General features: G+C 40.0%; 1 protein-coding gene across 1 annotated transcript in view; it reads right to left on the bottom strand.

The window, feature by feature from the left end:
- Positions 1 to 21,633, bottom strand: part of UBAC2 (UBA domain containing 2) — a 93,903-nt gene that overhangs the window by 11,162 nt on the left and 61,108 nt on the right. The window contains exons 6-7 of the mRNA XM_054383793.1: positions 20,966 to 21,013; positions 9,277 to 9,522 (exon numbers count right to left, since the gene is read on the bottom strand). Coding sequence (XP_054239768.1) covers positions 9,277 to 9,522; positions 20,966 to 21,013 — 294 coding nt within the window. The remainder of the gene's footprint in view (positions 1 to 9,276; positions 9,523 to 20,965; positions 21,014 to 21,633) is intronic.

Genomic DNA, 21,633 nt, shown 5'->3' with positions numbered 1-21,633 from the left:
TCAGCTACTTCCTTTGAAATCTAGGAGGAACACCTTAGTCTGGCTTCTGAAGCTGCCTGAAAGACAATGGAAGGGATTTCATCACAGGCACAATGTCTTCTTAGTAGCAGAAGCTAGAAATACCAAGAGGCAGGCACATCAGTTCCTTTGAGGCTGCTTCTGCTACTGCATTCAAGGAAGGTGAAGAGAGTTAGAAATGCTTCTGCATGTACTTGTGCATGCCCAAACACTTGGCCTTGTAGACCACTGCTTGTCACACAGGGCAGGAAGGGGTGCTGGTATATTTACTTGGACTTGTGACTGGCTGGAGGCATTTAAGACCTGTGCAGGTACTCCTAAAAAAACTCCTGGTAGTTATCTCAGAACACTGAAAGAGTTTGACTGCTCTGTGTGTAACCTGTTACAGTAAGGCTAAATACCTATTCTGTGCCAAACTGTGCATGACAGAAACACTCACTTTTCATTACTGTTGTGATACAGTAATTCAGCCGGAAAGTGGTGGGTCACTATGCCAAGAAAGAAAGCTATTCCATATCAAGCAGAAGTTGAAAGATGGCATTGTTAGAACTGGTGTTATTCATTCATCCATCATTAAGGAAGTGTATAGCAGGATTCTAAGACTTTTCCTGCAAAAATATATTGGGATTTGGATCCTCTGTAGACAGTAGAGAGAGGTCTTCAACCACCTTTTCAATGAACTTAACTTTTCCAAACTTCCCAGTCTCCCCTGCTTGTGTCAGCTGTTCATCCAAATTGAGCTCTTGCTGTGACATCACAGATATGGTCATGAATACATTAGTTGGAAACACACATTCCTGTCACAGTACTGGCAGTGGGGCTTGTCACTTTTTCCCATAGAAATCACAAGTATCTACTGAAAAGTACATCCCCATTATTAAAAAGTAATCTTTTTAAATGTCTTGTGAGAGGTGAATTTTAAAGGAATGGCATAATTTGGGGCTGTTCTTGTTTGACACTTGCTGACATAATGGGAACAGGGGAGGGAATCCAGTCTGTCAAATGCTGAAGGCATGTCCACCAGCATGAACAGAGTCTGTACCTGAGGAAATCATTTTAGCTCTGTTTCAGATGTATTACACAACACAGAGGCAGTTCTACTCCTCACTGCATGGCTCTTTGAATACTGACTGGCGATAGTGGATGGTTACTGAAGGATGACAATTAGACAGATCATCCCTCACCTACCTCCTGTCAACAAATTTGTTCAAACATTGATAAGTAGAGGCTGAAATAAAAGTGAAAAATCAGAGTTCCTAGACTATTTTGATTTGACAAGCTGAGATAAACACTGGGCACAAAGAAAACTCAAAAATAAATTCTCCAACCTAAACTCATACCTAAGTATATAAAGGGTTAGCGACGACGATGTGGGGGAAGCCCCAAACAGATTAGTACCCCGTTTGGGGTATAAAGATTCAAGTTCTGTCTTAGGTTGCAAATAGGAAGAGCTTCCGTTTGTTGAGATGCCGAAGCCAACATGCACAGTGCCACACTTGCAACACTGCTGGCGAAACTGTTGTATCTGTTGTGCCTTTGAAGATAGCACATTAAGGAATAGTCGTTGAAACCAGCCTGTAATTGTTATGTGCTAATATCAGAGTTCTGATCAGAAAACCTGAACACTAAGATGGACCACTTTCTGCCCAAACTGTCCTGCAGGCCTGGCTAACCAGGGAGGTCCCAGCTGACTGGAGGCTAGCCAATGTGATGCTCACCTACAGGAAGGGCTGGAAGGATGATCAAGGGAACTACAGGCCTGTCAGTCTGACCTTGGTGCCAGGAAAGGTTATGGATCACATGGCACTTACAAGACAATCAGGCCCAGTCAGCACAGGTTTATGAAAGGCAGGTCCTGCCTGACTAATCTGATCTCCTTCCACACTAAGATGACCTGCCTAGTGGATGAGGGAAGTGATGTGGACCTTGTCTAGCTGGACTTTACTAAAGCCTGTGACACTATCTCCCAATGCATTCATCTTTAGAAACTCATGGCACTAGGCTTGGATAAGTGCATTCTGCAATGGATAAAAAAAATGAGTGGCTGACCAGGCCCAGAGAGTGGTGGTGAATGGAGTTAAGTCTGGCTGGCACCCAGTCACTTGTGGTGTCCCCCAGGGTTCAGTACTGGGCCCTGTCCTCTTTAGTATCTTCATTAATGATCTGGATGAGAGGATTGAGTGCACCCTCAGTAAGGTTGCAGATGATGCCAAGCTGGGTGACTGCGTCTAGCCGTGTCTGCTAGAGGGTAGGGAAGCTTTACAGTGGCATCTGGACAAGTTAGACTGATGGGCCAAAGCTAACTATATGAAGCTGCACAAAGCCAAGTGCCAGGTCCTCCATCTGGGTCATGACAACCCCATGCAACACTACAGGTTTGGGGAAGTGTGTCTGAAAAGCTTTCTAGCAGAAGGAGACCTGGGGGTTCTAATCAATAAGCAGCTGAGTATGAGTCAGCAGTGTGCCCAGGTGGCCAAGAAAGCAAATAGCATTCAGGCTTGTACTAGAAACATAGAGGCCAGCAGGAACAGGGAGGTGATCATCCCCCTGTACTCAGTATTGGTGAGGCCTCACCTTGAGTATTGTGTTTAGTTTTGGGCCCCTCACTACATGAGGGACATTTCGGTTCTGAAGTGTGTTTGGGGAAGGGCAACAATGCTGGTGAAAGGCCTGGAGCACATGGCCTATGAGGAGCATCTGAGGGAGATGAGACTGTTCACTCTGGAGAAGAGGAGGCTGAGGGGAGACCTCATTGCTCTCTACAACTACCTGAAAGGAAGTTAGAGCGACGAGGGGACCAGCCTCTTCTTGATGACAAGTGACAGGATTAGAGGAAATGGTTTCAAGCTGCATGAGGGGAGGTTCAGGCTGGATGCTAGGAAATACTTATCCACTGAAAGGGTTATCAAACACTGGAATGGTCTGCCCAGGGCATTGGTGAAGTCACCATCCCTGAAGGTGTATATGCAACGTGTGGATCTGGCACTTAGGGACATGGTTTAGCGTTGACCCTTCAGTGCTGTGACAAAGGTTGGACTGGATGACCTTTGAGGTCTCTTCCAACCAGATGTATTCTGTGATTCTGTTTCTTATTTACTACATGCTTCTTGCTTACTTTGTGCTATGGAAGATAACACTAGGAAGAAGAAATGGCTCATCAAGACTCTTGTAGTGCAGACTGAAGAGACAACAGAAGCTCTGGCATCCACTAAATGATCACTCCCCAAAACAGATGCCTTATTTGCCCCATGTTCAAAGTTAGAAATGAAGGGACAGGTACAACTAAAAAGAAACTTGCCTTCTGAGGAGTAGGAGTCAGAGACAGCCTTGTGCCTGTGACAACTGGCCACTAATGAAAGACATTCAGGTTATTCTAGCAGTACTAACTAGAGTGTCATCTTGTGGAATTGATACTTTCCATGAAAAAGGCAGAAAAATAAAGACCTAGCCTGCAAAGAGTCATAAACTGTTCATTAGCTGGATCAGCACCCTGAAAATTCAACATTTTTAATTTCACACCTAGAAACCATGAAAAAAGTACTCAGAGAAAGAAATCAGAAATATCTGAATAGCAGTGGATTATCAACTGCTGCTGCTGCTGCAAAAAAAAGATATTAAAATGAAACAGTGAAAAGACAAATATGCCAACATCTACAGTACACGCAGCTTTTATACTCAACAACCTCTAAAAGTAAATCTCTCTTTTTGAAAACAAAACAAAACAAAACCCAGGCCTATTCTCAACACAAAGAAAACATTATTTTAAAAATTACAGAGAAAACAAAGATTTGAAAAAGCCAGGAGAGTTCCAGAAAGCAAAGGATGAGTTAAAGTTTCACTGAGGTCTGAAGGACCTCAAAAATTGAAGCTATCCATGATTTCAAAAAAGGCTTGTGGTATGTCCACACATGTACATCAGTACACAGAAGGCGGCAAGAATGAAGGAATATTCAGTCTAAATTTAGCCACAATAGTTATTGCTGCAGCAAACACACTTCATTCATGGGCTGAAATAAACCCACAAATCACTTATTAGTTAACAGAGTTCATAAAAAATATGTCAGATCTTGTAGACACAAAACTCAGGAGTCTGAGCTCAAACAACTTTTTTTATCCTAATGGCATCCTGCACATAGTTGTCTTTGAAGCTTATGGCGAGATTGCTTAAGGCTGTTTCTGTTCAATTATGTCACAAATTTCCAAAGTAGCCTCAATTAGCACAGACTAGTTAGAATGGAAACCCAATTAGAGAAAAAGACTTTGTGTAACACTTAGATGAAAAATTTAGTTACTCATTTATTCAGGTAAAGCTGTCTGGTAGATCGCTTTCTGACAATGATACATCCATCTGTGGAACAGTATGAACAAGCTCTTTCCATCCAAAATCCTGACTGTGATAATCTATTCATCTATTATTCATCTATTTTTCCCAAGGTCAGGAGTTTACCTTTCAGAAATAACCAGGAGGCAAATCAGCAATCTAGCCTCACAGTCCTTAGTTGACAAAATGCAAAACTTGGGTATTTCTCAGGATACGAGACTCCTCATAACAATAAAGATACTCACTGTGCCTACCCACAGAGCATCTCTCCAGTTTTTCAGGAGAAAGACATCTAATGAATGAACAATTAGAGGAAGTCACATTGTTATAGAAGAAGTCTGGTCTTCGCAAACAGTAAAATCTCACATAGCGAGGGTGTGTGATACAAATCAAGGGAAAGTCTGGCCTTACTGAAAAGTAATGACAGCTGGAATAGAAGAACAGAAAAACAGGACAGAAAAGACAAAATAAGCTTAAAGTGGAAGAGAGATGTTCAAGAGAAGACTGGATGAGGCACTTAGTGCCATGGTCCAGTTGATTGCTTAGGGCTTGGTTGGATTGGCTGGACTGGATGATCTTGGAGGTCTCTTCCAACCTAGTTGATTCTATGATAAGTTATTAAGATTTTAATGTATAGCTGCACGCTTATCACACAGGCTGGAGCAATCTGGAGAAGGTCTTTTATGAGCCAAGAAACTGAAATAAAGCTAAGAAGCAGGCAATATGGTGTCTTTAACATGCTCAGGGTGAATGAAGGAATAAATGCTTGGTAGACACAAAAAGCATTTTTTCAACGCAGAGGGACTGAGATCCACACACCCCCCTCACAAATGGGCACTTGGATGAGCCCTCAAAGGAGAGGTGGTTATTTAGTTGCCAGTAGAAGGCAGTGACTACCTTTTGTGCAACTTTCCATTACCTTTCACATATCTGTCTTTAGTGACAACAATGTTGTCAATAATACATTGTCAATAATACCTACGCACAGACTCCTCCCTTTTCTATTTGCAGTTTGGTTCACTGCCAGCCTCTCTCCAAGTTTCTCAATAGGAAGTGAAAGTCAAGTTGACTCCCTGCTACCACACTGGTGTACAGATGCAGCAGTCACTTCCTTTTTCCCACCATGGCTTTCATTTGGGTTATAGAAAGATAAACTTTAGAAAAATGCTGGGAAATGAAAGAGATCAAGAAATAGAAAATTCAGGAGAGGAAGTCTAAAATGTTCATCAATATTACAGTATCAAAATCGTAACAGGGTGCCCAAAGATCTCAACTATATCTTGTCTAATGAGAGCAAGGCAAGAGGCATCCATGCCTAGAATTTTATGCACTTCGTGATGCATGAGCAAATGATTAGTGGCAGTGAAACACAACAAGAGAGAACTTCCCTCACAGTGAGGAAAGATTTTGTACAGGAACAAACACAAACTACGAGGAACGGTGGAGATCATAGAATCATAAAATGGCTCAGGGCTGGAAGGGAACTCCAAAAGTCATCTAGTCCAACCCCCACTGCAGTAAGCAGGGGCATCCTCAACTAGACCAGGCTGCCCATGATGAAGAGAGATGAAGAGGAAGAGACGATGAGGAAGAGATGATGAAATTGTCACAGTGGAGATTGAAAATGTGTAAGTGGTATGAAGGGGAAAAAAGATCAGATAATGGAGGAAAAAGACAGGACAGATTACTTAAAGTAGAAAAGAGAACAGACAAAAGAGTGGGAAAGAAAAAAACAAACAAGGAAACAAAAGTTTAACAAACTTGTTTTGAGGGAATGAATATATATGGCACACGTTTTATTCTACTGTCTCAAAAGGTGCATGGAGGTGATGCTCAGTAATTCTCCATTTGTGACAAGTTCATAATTTTTCAGGATTATCCAAGGAAGGAAAAAAAAGAACCAGAAGTTTCCAATATGCACAATACCATCTATTTAAGGGCTGTATCCACAGCAACTAGAAACCAAGACAAAAATCAGTTACCATGTAACCACACTCCCCTAAGAAAATAGCAACACAACATGATTTTTTTCAGTTTCTAACAACACATTCAGACACAGTACCACTGAACATGATGAGATATATCAAGTAATGAAGTTAGTAGCTTATGTTCAAGTTATCCACATAACTCAACCTACTCCTCGAAGTTACGGGTATCAGACAACCCAGCACTCACACGCACAGCTATGTGCTTCAGGGTACTCCGGAACAGAACACTTCAGCTAAAGGAAGACTGGAAAAGAGAAAGTCCAAAGAGCTGCCAATCAAGAAATTCTGGAATGGGTTTTGGTGGTGTTGTTTTTCTTTCTTTTTTTTTTTTTTAATAGCATGCAAAGTGAATTCTGCTTTGGATAAAAGTTCAGTGAACGGCAGGAAAAAAAAGATAATATTATTTACATCCCACTATCATGGAGGTACAATAAAAACAACTTACGAGAAAGGTTTTTCCCCTTATTTTTCATTTTTAAAAAAAAATTTTTCTTTGTTTTATGTTGGCTTGCACAACTTGCAAGGCTCACATCCTTCAGAATTTCTAGCAAAGACTTGAAGAATAAGCTTACTACAAAAAGCATCCATTTAAGAAAGGGGCTTTCTTGTAGCCAGAACAGTTTGTCACACTGAACAGACAATGGAGCACTGTTAAAACCACCTATCATGTTCTTCTGTTCTTCCAAAATCCTACCAATATACAGAGAAATTCCATTGTTTTTTCTCAATCATATGAACTGAGGAGTAAAGGAGTAGGAGGAATGGGCAGAGCACCTTCTCAAGAAGCAGCTAAACAAAATTGCTGCACTACACCATACTGAGGAAAGTTAAAGTTTGCCTACCTCACCAAACAAAATGGAAAGAAGGATAGAAAATATTAATTTATCTCACCTATGGCACATTACCTACAGACAGCATATTGAAACTCCAGATATCTGTACAATATTCTACTAGAATATAATTTGAAGCCATATTTGATCACAGATATACACTTCACAGCTTTGATTATTTTCAGTTGCACAAAAAACCCCAAATAAACAAACCTCCCTAAGAGACCGATCTGCATTCTTTATCAGCTTCACTCTCACAGGTAAAATTATCATCTAAATTCTATCTGTAACATGATCTGTTCAGCTCCACTATCCTCAAATTACACCTTTCCAAGCCTCTAAAAGATAAAAGAATTGCCCAAGTACAGCAAGCCAGAAAACAGCTTCTAATGTTAAAAATATTATCCTGAGCTTTAAATTAGCCTGTTTTGCACCTTTACTATTACCTCTCAACATTTGTGCATGATGTTCTTTATAATTCAGTTGATGGCCAGTAAATTCTGTGAGTCATTACAAAACAAAAAAAAGGCTGGCCAAAAGCTTTCTCATTGCCTTCTGATGACTGGTTTCACAGACTACCACTATCAGTTAAGTTAAAGGCCAAACATGAAGGTAACCTGAAACTGTTCCAGCAACTTGTGAAGGAGAGAATCTTAATGAAGTTCAAACAATGTTCATGTATTTCCCTTACACCTCTCCACCTTTTTAAAGAACTTTATTTCAAGTCAAACATGAAGAGACATTTTTCCACTTTTACTGTTCATTGCCTAAGAAAAAAAGATGTGAAGAAAATGTTATCAACTGTTCTTTTATCATTTGCCATTCTGAACTTATTTACCACCTTTTGCAATTAAAGATATATTATAAAGATTGTCCTTCGTAACTGGAAATGGCTTCTTCCTCCTGTCTGAAGAAACTTGGCTGCACGCTTCCCAGCAGCCTGTGGTCCAACAGACACGTTCGATTCGTTTTCTATTACAATGGCAATGTTCAAGAACTCAGTAATTCCTGCTTCAATTCTTACATTGAAACTGATTAACGTTGTAACAGGACTAGAGAAAAGTAGATTAGGATCTTTCCACATGAGGAACAATTTAATCAGATTAAAATGTAAAGAAATCAAGGAAAACAGATTGATGTCATTAGGGACTGAAAACAAAGATTCATACTGCAGTTGTTGGCCAAAGCTTTATGCCATCCCATCTCTAATTCTGGCAACAGAATAAGGGTGACACAGGTATACCTACTTGCGTTACACTACCTCAAACACAATGAGGACTTGTGTATCAGTACGGAGCTGTGTTTCAGGCAAAGGAAACTCAGTAACACCTCTAATTGCTAGGCTCTAATCAAATTATGGGTAATGTAAGTTCACACAGAATGCAAAGCCTGTGCTGTCTGCTAGGTTTGATAGAGTAATAACCTGTATATCTAAGGTACAAGAAAAAATGGATTGAGACACCATCCACCTGGTTATACTGCTCTACAACACAAAGTATGTGACCATCTGCATTTGCTAGTTTGGCTAAAACAGAGAAAACAGAAAGGCTCTGGTATTCTGTTCAATAAGGGAATAAAACAAGAGCATTAAACACATCAAATAGAAATTCCCTGTGGTTGACCTCTGTAAGAAAAGTTATGAGAATTTAATTTCTGCACTTTTTTAGAAGAAACAAACCTTATTCAAAGTACATCTGCAATCAAAGGAGTTACACAGACAATTTTCAAAGTCTCTGAAAAGGATGCTAACAATACATATTCAGAAGAGTCGGGACCATTTTGACTTCCTAACTTTCCAAAATTGTTCTTACTTAAAGACCACCAAGAGGCAATCACTTCAACTTTCAGCTTAATTTTTGGTGAATAAATTCCTGAAGAACTGATATCCTGACAGTATTATCTCACATTCTGCTTACACCTTGTGAAGCAGTTTTAACATATAAAGCTATGAAAAATTCTTAAATGGCTATTAGCAAACAAAGACTGATGAAGAATAAAGAAATACGTACTTTTAAATAAATACATACTTTTTAGGAAACAAGAAACACAAAAGACAGACGAAGCAAAAATGTCTTTTTCCTACAACTTAATACAACCCTTATGGAATGTGTATCGATACCTGCTGCTGCCTTTGCCGTCTCATTTGGGCAACCTGCGACATCATGATCTGACGATCCAGTAACTCCATTCTCTGCTGCCGCTGGATGTCAACTGTTGCTCCCATTCCCACTCGAGCTTCATTTGTTGGTTCCGCAGATGAGAAGATTGGTTCAAGAGTCCAAGAAAATATCTTTGCTACCCAGCTGGGTACACAAAGAATTCGATGAATTTTTAATATACTGCTATTGTAGAAAATCCCAGAAACCTAAAACCGAAACCGAAACGTTAAAAAACTAAAACACTCCAAATTTACTTTGTATTTTGCTGCAGTTAGCAGTTGGTGTGTTTTTTTTAAAGCACTTTTTATTGTATTTACCGAGAGTTCTCAGTCAAGAATCAGAGAAAAAACAGGGGATTTCTTTACCTCCAACTTCCCCACAACTACAGACGATTACTTTTAAAATCTGTGTACTGTGTCTGTGACTCAGAAAGCTGCCTGAGGTTTTTTTTTTTTTTCTTTCTGAATTTGAGCCCAAGCCAAGCAACGCTTTCCCAAACAGGTCAAAATTTTCATTTCTATTAAAGGAACAGGTCAGGGTATGCGCATGCTGACTTGAGATGACTATGGCTTCCCTGGAGAATGTTGAAGCAATAGAAACACCATTAAGAAAAACAACCCCCTCGAGGCTTCTGCTCCCACCAACCAAGTCTCTCCTTCTACTACAAACAAAATCATCTGAAGTTAAAACTAAGAGTACGCACAGAATTATTCCAAAAGGACCTCATCCCCCTTCTAGGAGGAAAAAAAGGTCCAAAAACCAGTTTATTAAAAACTATGAGAAAGAACAATTTTAAACTACCCTTATCCCCTTCAATCTTTATGTGCTATGAGGATGGGCTAAGAGGAAGGCCATAATCTCTGGAATTATAGTGAAGACTGCCTGTAATAAAAAAATTTTGTATTCAAAGAAAGATCTTGACTGGACTTCAGGAGTGGCAGGGCACTGGAACAGAACCTTCTTCATGACCTCAGAAATTCTTTCCTCAGCTTTAGTGAAACTGTTCCAGATGACTGCATGCCCACAATCAGAACTTGCACATCAACTGGAAACAGATAAAACTATAATAAAGAGTAAGTGAAGAAAAATCCGTATTGCTTTGCAATTCAACCTCCTTTGGTATGTAGTACTTGAAGTATGTACCTAGCAAGAAGGTCTCTCAGTAGCTCATCACCTCGTCCTAAAAGGGTTATGAAGACAGGCTCCTCACTCAAGAAACCTAAACTGCAAGGATATCAGGAAGGTTTTTTTTTTGGGGGGGAGCATGAATTGCAATTGAACCAGGTTGCAAATATTACATATGCATTTAATCTGATAATTTGTTAGATGCAAAATCCAGAAGCAGTATCAGAACCTACAAATTATTGTCTGTCCTTCCTCCTACCTCATATCATTAGGCTGCAGAGGCAGGCCTCCTCTTTGGTCCCAAGGATTCTGCATTTCTTGGTGCACAGGCATAACCAGGCAGGGAAAGTGATCCTGTTGAAAATGCTTTGTCCAATATCACACCACTACCCCCTCGCTTGTTCCAAACATAGAATCATAGAATCAACAAGGTTGGAAAAGACCTCAGAGATCATCAAGTCCAACCTATCACCCAGCACCTCATGATTAGCTAAACGATGGCTTCAAGTGCCATGTCCAATCCTTTTTTGAACACCTCCAGGGACGGTGACTCCACCACCTCCATGGGCAGCACATTCCAATGCCAGATCTCTCTTTCTGTGAAGAACTTTCTCCTCACCTCCAGCCTAAACTTCCCCTGGCACAGCTTGAGACTGTGTCCTCTTGTTCTGGTGCTGGTTGCCTGGGAGAAGAGACCAACCCCCACCTGTCTACAACCTCCTTTCAAGTAGTTGTACAGAGAAATAATGTCATCCCTGAGCCTCTTCTTCTTCAGGCTAAACAACCCCAGCTCCCTCAGCCTCTCTTCATAGGACTTGTGCTTGAGACCTCACACCAGCCTCATTGCCCTTCTCTGGTCAAGTGTCTCAATGTCCTTCTTAAATTGAGGAGCCCAGAACTGGACACAGTACTCAAGGTGTGACCTAACCAGAGCTGCCTAACAGGGGCAGAATGACTTCCCTGCTCCTGCTGGCCACACTATTTCTGATGCAGGCCAGGATGCCATTGGCATTCTTGGTCACCTGGGCACACTGCTGGCTCATGTTCAGCTGTCAACCAGTACCCCCAGGTCCCTTTCTGCCTGGCTGCTCTCCAGCCACTCTGACTCCGAAGTCCAGGTAGACTACATCCACAGCCTGCCCCACATCCACCAGGCAGTCACCTGATCATAGAAGGAGATCAGGTTGGTCAGGCAGGACCTGCCCTTCCTAAATCCATGTTGGCTGGGCCTGATCCCTTGGCCGTCCTACAGGCGCACTGTGATTTCCCCCAAGATGATCTGCTCCATAATCTTGCCTGGCACTGAGGTCAGGCTGACTGGCCTGTAGTTTCCAGGTTCCTCCATCTGGCCCTTCTTATGGATGGACATCACATTGGCCAGTTTCCAGTCTTCTGGGACCTCTCCAGTGAGCCAGGACTGGTGGGAAATTATGGAGAGTGGCTTGGCCAGCTCATCTGCCAGCTCTCTCAGTACCCTTGGATGGATCCCATCTGGTCCCATGAACTTATGAGTATCCAAGTGGCTCATCAAGTCCCTAACTACTTCCTCCTGGATTTCAGGGGAATTATACTGCTCCCTGACACTGATCTCTGCTCTTTCTTATCACCTACAGTCTTCCACTAAGGTCTAATATTTTCAGGGCACCCTGAATCTTGAACAGGTTCCAGAAGTCACAAGAACAAAAAGCAAGCAGTTGTAGATCTGCATCTCTCTGAATGTATGACAGTTTGGCACATGTCTGAACACATTAACCACAAGCACAATCATTCTCTTGAGTTGATAAATCAAGATAGAAAATAGAGCAAAAAGATAGCACAGCATGTCCTTTGTACTTTGGGACTTGTTTCAGAAGGAAAAATGTACTGCAAGCACCAACTAGAAGTTGCATCAGCAACAGCATTCTCTTATTTTTCTAAGTAGAGATGGCTAGTCATAGAATCATAGAATCATTTAGGTTGGAAAAGACTTTTAAGATCGTTGAGTCCAACTATTAACCTATAACACTGCTACATTTCACCACTGCGCACATCCCTAAGTGCCACATCTATGTGTCTTTTAAATACCTTCAGGGTATTTAAAATGCCTTTCTCCTGGGCAGCCCATTCCAATGCTTGACAACCCTCTTGGTGAAAACACTTTTCCTAATACACAATCTAAACCTCTCCTGGTGCAATTTGATGTTGTTTCCTCTTGGGAAAAGAAACTGATGCCTACCTCATTACAGCCTCTTTCCAGGTTGTTGTAGAGAGCAAGCCATGGCAGAGCATTTAATTGGAAGAAAAGACTTAATACAGCTAAAAGTTTATGGACATTGCCAAAACAGAGCATGGCACTTAGCACTGTGTGTGAGACTCATACACACGGCTCCCACCTGCTCTCCCAGCTTTTCTGAGTGCACTGGAGTAGCATGCCTAGTCTATAGCCAAAGTGTCAGTTGCAGTCAGCTGTCTTCTCTCCTCTGTTTGCTCCCCAACACCAGTCTAGTGTCTTTGCCCCTCCTTGTCCTGACTTACTCAGAAACTCACTCCATAACCCAAACGTGGACTTCAGTGCTCATACAAAAGGAAGTCCAGAAGTCTGACGATATACAATTCAAACTAAAACCTAACATAAAAGCACTTGGTGAAGGAATATGACAAAACTGCTTGGGATAGCAGAAGAGAAGTACATCTTCTACATATAGTTGCCAAGAAACTTAACTGTGGACCAGTAATTGTTCAGAGCAATGCTGTGAGACTGCAATTCTTCACAAGTATGAACAGATGGAAGGACAGACTCAGTGGTGAAGAGCAGCAAGTGTACACTGGCAATCCACCTTGTTACCTCCACATCTGTTAGGATTTCAGTGCAAACTCCCTGTCCTCTCTCCCTGGAATTATTTTCCAATTATGAAGCTATTAGATGGAAGTATAAGAAACTTTAAATGCTGCGTGCTCAGTTTTAACAAATTTTCAAGAAGTTCCATCTAGTGAGGAAGAGATACCTATTTGCATATTTCCAATAACCCCAGAATGGAGACAGTTGTAGTTAAAATAAGTCCTATGATTCAGTCTGGTTTAGTGTCATACACTCATCTTAATGTCAAGTATTTCCAAAGAACTTCCTTTTTAGGTGGTTCATATGCCGACCTTGATATACATCATTTTAAAAAAAAACAAGCTTTGACAAAGTGTAAAATAACTTTTCATATCATTTTTGTTACAGACATGCAGAGAATTTCCAGTGTTAAAGAAAGTAAATAAACCAACTCTGTTTATACAATGAAGATGATCTCATTATATCCCAACTTCAGCACTGCACACAAGATTAAAGGGCTACTTCTCCCAAACAGATAAGCATCCAGCGTATTTTAGGCTCTAAAAAGTCACCATAGAAAGACATTGCAGCTAAGCTCACATTGTGAGAATGGAGATTTTTTGGTTAGCAATATAAAACACATCTTAGTTGTTTTCTGCTAGTCACACCATCATAACCTACAATCTCATCCACCATATTATATGAGGCACAATGCTAAGCAGAGGAAATAGAGTACGCTGGAAATTGTCCGGCATGCTGCAGAAAAAAGTGTGCTTACACTTTTTCAGTTTATTAACATCACATCCTTCACATGAAGTTTCTCAACCTCTTCTTGCCCCTGCATAAAGCTCAACTTCCTCTTCCTTCATGTTCCTCTGAAGCTGCACACTATTCAGAAGGAAGTAGCTGTAGTTACTTTTACGTTAGGTAAACCAAACATGGAAGCTCTCCAATATTTTACATGACAAAGACACATATGCTCTGCTACTGACTGAGATATTTTAAATCACTGTATTTGATGAACAGTAAAAAAAAAAAATCAAGAAGAAAAAACACTAGGCAGATTGGTTTAGAAAACAATGTTGAAAATGTTTTTGCCTAATGGTTAGAACTTGACAGCAAATACTCCATCATTTTGTTCTGAATTATTTAGGTATATTCACCATATGTATTCAAAATTTTGCCCTTTTCAGACATCAATAATTTGAAAACAAATAGACGTATTCTTAAGGTGAAGTGATGTTTTAATGTGCATTTTATCTCATAGAATCATTAGGGTTGGAAGGGACTTCAAGGATCATCTAGTTCCAACCCCCCTGCCATTGGCAGAGACACCTCACACTAGATCAGGTTCCTCAGAGCCCCACTCAGCCTAGCCTTAAAAACTTCCAAGGATGGGGCGTCTACCATGTCTATAGGCAACCTGTTCCAGTGTCTCATGGTGAAGAATTTCTACCTAACATCCAATCTGAATCTACCCACTTCTAGTTTTGCTCCATTCCCCCGAGTCCTATCACTACCTCACACGCTAAAGAGTCCCTCGCCAGCTTTTCTGTAGGCCCCCTTCAGATACTGGAAGGCCACAATAAGTTCTCCTCAGAGCTTTCTCCTCTCCAGACCGAATAGCCCTAACTCTCTCAGTCTGTCTCCACAGGAGAGGTGCTCCAGCCCTCTGATCATCCTCATGGCCCTTCTTTGGACATGTTCCAGCACATCCGTGTCTTTCTTGCAATAGGGGTTCCAGAACTGGACTCAGTATTCCAGGTGGGGTCATCCTTAGCATGTTGTGAATTCTATACAACTAGAATCAAAACAAGGAGTTCAAGTTTGTGTCAAGATTCTGCATTTACCTTGATTACAGAAACATATTTATTAAAACCAAGAGAGAAGGTGTGAAAACCACTCAACAAATAAAACCACTAAACATGTATTTTCAACTTGTAGTTATAATGTGCAATGTAAGTATAACACAACAGATTATTTTGCTTGGGATTTCTTTATGGATATAGTTACTAGGAGTATAAACAGACCTTTGCAATAATTAGCTTAACAGAAAAAGAAGATTGTAATAACAATAAACCAATTCTCATCAATTTCCTTCCCTGTTGACTTGATTCATAAATTTCCCGGATACTGTGATTTTCTTTTTCTTCAGAGTCCACCCAATCTATCTTCATTGGTCAGATGCAATCACTACCAGATCTCGATCGTTCTTTGTGTTTGTGCAAGCAAGTACTGTACTGCTATTTCAGCACAGTACATCCATTCTTCACTTGTACTTGTGACCTAAGGATAAGTTGCCTTGGGTCTCTGCTAGGGGTCTGCAGGCAATTGTCATCATACTGTTAACCAAACTTCTTCACATCATGATTGGATTTATCTGCCCCATGTAGACATCTCTAATTTAAAAACCTACTTAAGAAGATGGTTGCTTAAAGTTGGTTTCACAGTCAACAAAGAGAAAGAGACACTGTTAAGGTGTGACTCATCCGAAGTACACACAGAAGTGAATTACTCTCACAGATTCCCTCCCTAAACAACTGCAACACTGCAGCCATGATGGTGTACATGTACAGGCTAGAAAAGCTTCACTGAAGCAGTCTACCTCTTACTGAACCAGCTGGCACAGCTGACCAACTAGACCAGATTTGGGGCGCATAAACTCCTCCTCAGATCTGAGAGAAAAACTGGAAACTTAGAAGCGAAATAAAAGCTGAAAACTAAAAGCCACTTTTCTACAGGATCTCAGAAACTACGGATATAAAAGAGAAAGTATCTTATGACACATTGTTATCTTCTCCGCTCCTTTCCCACTACTTTCTCCTTCTTCCAGAACTGGAAATCTCTGCATTTTCCTCCTCCCCAAACAATTACACCTTTGGTTCCACACTAACATCCTCTGTATGTCAGATGAATCAACTACTTTTCTTCTCAGATGCTTTAACTGATGCAGGAGTAAGCGTTACCAGCTTAGTCAGTTATCATGTGTTTACATGTAGCCATCTAGACAAGCAAAGTATCTAAGCTCCCACCACAGAGGAGACCAAGACAATACAGCTAGTATCTCAAATTTAGTGATCTACAAACACTCAACTGAATATTCACTAGTTCCCGTATGCAGATATCTCATGTTAGTTTTGGATGGGATTCAGCACATCCATTAGCTCACATAAGCACCTGTCACAGAATTATGGAATTGCTTTGGTTAGAGAAAAAAAATCAAAAATAATTGAGTCCAACTGTTGATCTAACACCACCATGGCCATTAAACCATGTCCCAAAGTGCCATGTCTACATGTTTTTTGAACACCTACAGAGACAGTGGGCACCCCTCTGGGCAGCCTGTTCCAATGCCAGACCACTCTTTCAGTAAAGAAATTTTTCTTAATATCCAGTCTAAACTTCCTCTGGTACAATCTGAGGCCATTTCCTCTCATTCTGTTAGTTGGTACTATGGAGAAGTCACCAACTCCCCTCTCACTACAACCTCCTTTCAGGCAGTTATAGAGAGCAGTAAAGTCCACCCCTCAGCCTCCTCCTCTCCAGACTAAATGATTCCAATGCTAGGAGACAAACAAACAGACAATGCTTCTCTTTCATTCCCTAATCTCTGTTATTCTATTGCTTTTCCATTTGCTGAGCTTCCTCAACTGTATTGCCAGCTGGTTGAGGGAAGTGATCATTTCTCTTGTTTCATTATCAAGTCCAGCACAGAACCACAAAGATGATCAAAGTGACCGATCTTTGCTCACATGAGGAGAGGCTTAGACAAGTAGGATCGTTTGGACTGGAGATCAGAAGGATCCGGGGAGATTTTACCAAAGCACACAAAAGCCTGAAGGTAGAGAATTAAGAGGCAGGAGACAGGCTTTTCTCAGTGATGCCAGGACCAGAGTAACAGGACCAGAGCCAGTGGGCACAAACTGAAACACAGGAGGTTCCCTCTGAACAACAGGAAAGGCTTTATCCTTACCAGGGTGACCAAGCACTGGCATGAGTTGTCCAGAGAGGTGGTGAAATCTTAACCCTTTGAGATATTTGAAATCTATCTGCTCATGGTCCTGAGCAACTAGCTCTGAGTGGCCCTACCTAAGCAGGAATGATGTACCAGATGTTAGTCTTAGTGATTCTGTGGACTGCCAGAATACTCAGTCTTTGGTGGGCAGTTCTGTTGGCAAAGGGGAATCACAACAGTTACACATAAAATAGATGCTTTTATTTAGGAAAGTACTTAAGCATAGGCAGAATTTTTAATGTGAGTAGTCTCACTGATACTAGTAATATTACGGATGCCAGTAGTAAAGCCAGTGTCAAATATCCAGAAATCACAACTCAAGTTCCAAAAAGTCACCAGCAAGTTTGTCTTAATATCATTCAAGGAATATTGTACTTTGACACTGACTAGAGATCTACCTAAAACTAAACATGGATGACTTGAGAACGTCCAGACTAACTGGAGGATGAAGAAGGATACATGGCAGGATATGAATGTGGAGGCAACTGCATACATCAGTGCATATTTAACACTAATTTTAAATATGTAGAAAGGATGATATTTAAGTGTTGTTACTGCACTGTGGAATAATAAAAATGCTTCTGCTTTCCCTTTGAAACACCTTTTAAAATAGCAAAAAGAATTTACTAAGAATTGTTCAAAAGAAAATCAATTAGTCTTATGTCTCATCAGACACTAACTACATACTATTTTCAAGACAAGAACAAAAAAAAACAAACATGTGAGTCTCATTTCAATATTTGGCTCCACAGCCCAATTACATCTTACCCTATAAATGCCAACCCTGAAGTCAGGAATTCACTGTAGAAAAACACCTCAGCTGAATGAATAACAAACAGAAAGGATGAATAAAGTTCTTAACAAACAGAACTCAAAACAATCCAAAGTAGGCTTGGGAGCATTTAACATTAGACATCTGTATTCTATGCAGAATGAAGTTAGTAATGTCAAAATCGTGAATAAGAACTAAAGCACTCAAAAAATCAGAACTGAAATTAAACCCAAGCAGTCAGCCCTGTTTGAACTTTCTATTTTAACTTTAGGCCGTTAAATGACATGCTCTAAGTTAGAGATTCTCTACAGTTTTCTGATATCATAAGTATTAGAAGTGTGACTTTCCATAAAACCTGAGAAAAGTACATCACCTTGTAGCACGAAACAATGAAGAAGGCTATTGCATTTAGCTTAAAGAAATCTTCAAAGTAAACAGGGGTTTAGAGACTCTTGCCTTTTAAAGGTGAAGACAATTTTGATTTCCTCCATAACTGAGAACAATCCAGTGTCAAACCACAAACTGTCTAAAATTCCCTGCCACCATGCACATTACATCACTACCTGCCTGAATAATAATGGCATCACTCAAAACCACTGAAAACAAGAACTCAAGGTGGTTCAGTTCCTAGTTGCTCTATGCCCTGCCTGGATTTCACAGAGAAGTCTAACAGCATTAGCAGGGATAATCATAGAAATCAAACTTCAGCGCCACATTGTATACCTGGAAAGTCAGATACTGTTTAGTTTAAGAGAGTTAATTACACTTTAAAACAGAAATTGTAAGACTAAATAAACCTAAACCAGGAACACAATGAAAAGAAAGTGGAAACTGACAATTCAGAAATCACGTCAGCATTGCCCATTTTAATAATCCTCATAAGCAGAAGTGCAATAAAAGCTAAATTGCAGAACAGCATCACGACTAAGTCATATGAGTGATCCTCACAGCTAAAAATACACTGTCACTTCACAGACAGTAAAGAGTCTAACAGGCAATGAATTAATGACTAAGTGTCACACCTAGCTGACAGTATTCACGCACTTACTCAGCCTGTTTGTACAAATACACAAAAACTTGATTCAGCAAGGATATACTATGGTAGAAAATGTCAATTACAAAAATACATAAGTTGTTGGAATGACTTAGCATTGATTTGACAACCCACATATTTCTGTAATAGTACATATAAATATATTTTCAAGTACCTACACCTGTAGTGCTAAAAGGTACCTTTGCAGTTTTTCACATTCCTCTTCATATTATTTAATACAGTGTGAAATTTTACTCCTTAATCAGGTTTTCTTGAAAGATACCAAATTATAACTTTTAATGGAGGAGAAAAAGAGACTTCTTTTTTTACAAAAGTGTGATGGATATGCTGTGCAAAAAATGGCTGAAATTCATAAAAGAATTTTCTCCAAATTGTAGCATATATTCCAAAATGGTAGTTAAGCTCTTCACTTGCTGCAGAAAAAAATGAAGACTGAAAACACATCATCATTGATGACTTAATCCATGTTGACTGAGGCAACATGAAAACTTAATATTTTTTTTCCAAGCTTTTCCTGTGACAAAGGGAAATTTATTCCTACAGACTTACACACATGTAAAACATACTGCCAACCTGCCATTACGAGAAAAAGTCATTTGTGAAAAAGAAACCTAAGAAAGGTACATTACACCCCTGACTAAATTGGACATTAAAAGGGAATTAAAATAAGAACTGCACAATGTATTAGGAAAAAAAATACTGGAGCCTTTCTTTATAAGTCTGAATAACCAAGTATACACACAGTTCCTGCCACCACGAAAGAGGGAATTAAAATGCCTTTCCTTTCCTTCCCTCTCTAATGAACACCTGTTCAAAAGGAAAGGCTATTTAAAGAGCCAGAAGAGTAACAGGAAGGGTAGTGCATTTGGAGGAAGTCACAGATCCTCAGGCAGGCACAGAAGCTTGGGCTGACCTCCAGAAGAGCATAATTCTGGTTTGTTAGTTGCCCTATTTTCATTGGTATGTATAGTCAGATCAAATTGCTGAGCAGATTTCACTATTTACTGCTCCATCAACTCCTGTTAGCTATCTTGTGAGCTCACAGAGTATTTTGGAATAGTCAGTGCAAATGGTTAGAGGCGAAACTACTGAGGCATGGTGGCAATATGTGAAGGGTCTACAGGCATTTCACCCTGAGCTCACTGCAAATTCCCATTAGCAGAGTACAATTCAAGCTCTTCTAAAGATTGCATGAACATAATAGTGAACTTCTTTCAAGGTGCTGGAAAAGTAGACAGTATTTTGGGTCAAGAAATCAGTCTGAGTTCCTAATTTGTACGTTTGTAAAATTTCAGAATATGCGTATCAGTATCTAACAGTCTGGAACACTTAGCACAATCTGTTTTAGAACTAAGTGCCTTAGTATTAAGAACAGATTTGAAAGGAAAAACACAGTCCACATTGACTTTATCTGGCTGATGTGAAGAAAGTGATTTTGCACCTTTACTGTTATTATCATAGTAAGAAACAGCTATACTACAGATGTTTTAGGAGAATGGCAAAACATGAAAAATTCTGACAGCAGAGGCTCAAAGCTGCTTTTTTGAAATAAAAGCTTGAAGATTGCTGAAAACTGAAAAATAATAAGCAAACGGGTAAACATTTCTACCATTTCAGAGGGTCAAAGAATCACAGAATCATGGAATCAACCAGGTTGGAAGATACCTGCAAGTATTAACCAGCTCCTTGGTTCTCTGTCAGTTTATCACCAGCAAACCTATGGTTTACACCTTTAGAAGCTGAAGATGAAAACTTCCTACTTGCCATCACAAATAAAAGCACCAGTCAGTATTTTTTGTTCTTTTTGAGCCCAAATACAATAAAGTGATTGTATACATAGCAGGTTGGTTTAACCAACATACAATTTTTAGAGCAGTAAGACTTACCAATCCACTTAAGGCTAAAATCCAGATGTAGGAACCAGAGGTTAAAAGCTAGAAGAGAACAACAGTGATTTAAAATTTTAATTTTACAAAGCTGTTGTCTGAACCACTACATTACAGTATTACATTGACTATGTACTTATGACACCAGGAGAAGTCAGAGATTTACCTCTGTGGAAACTCAGTTTAACGTTTAAAAAAAGGTGTATTCCAGAAGTAGCAAAAGTGGAAAAAACATGAGGATCCAACAATTGTTCTCCTTCCACAGAACAATACATTTTATTTTCATATAGCATACGAAGTGTAACAGGATGTCAGTTATAGGCTGCACAGAAAAACAAGTCTGAAAGATAGACTGAAGCAAAGGAAATGACTCAGCAGCAACAGGAGAAGAGTTCCAAGCAGGGCAGGCAGTGCAAGTGAAGCTCTCACACATGCAGTCCCCAGAGACTAAGCATGAGTACCAAAATTAAAAAAATAACATTCTCACCCAGTGGCACTTTTGCCAACATGAAATCACAGAAATAGGCTAGAATCAATTAAAAAAAAAATCCTAAAAAGCCAACAGGGCAACCCATCATTTCTAGTTAAATATATCATTAATCACCCTGAGACAGCATTTACCAGCTGGAAAAATGGGCTGAAAATCAGACCAATACTGGTTACTAAAC

This window comes from Indicator indicator, chromosome 1, assembly GCF_027791375.1.
Source record: "Indicator indicator isolate 239-I01 chromosome 1, UM_Iind_1.1, whole genome shotgun sequence".
Lineage (NCBI taxonomy): Eukaryota > Metazoa > Chordata > Aves > Piciformes > Indicatoridae > Indicator > Indicator indicator.
Note: the sequence above shows the minus strand (reverse complement) of the source record. Positions and strands in the feature narration are given on the sequence as shown.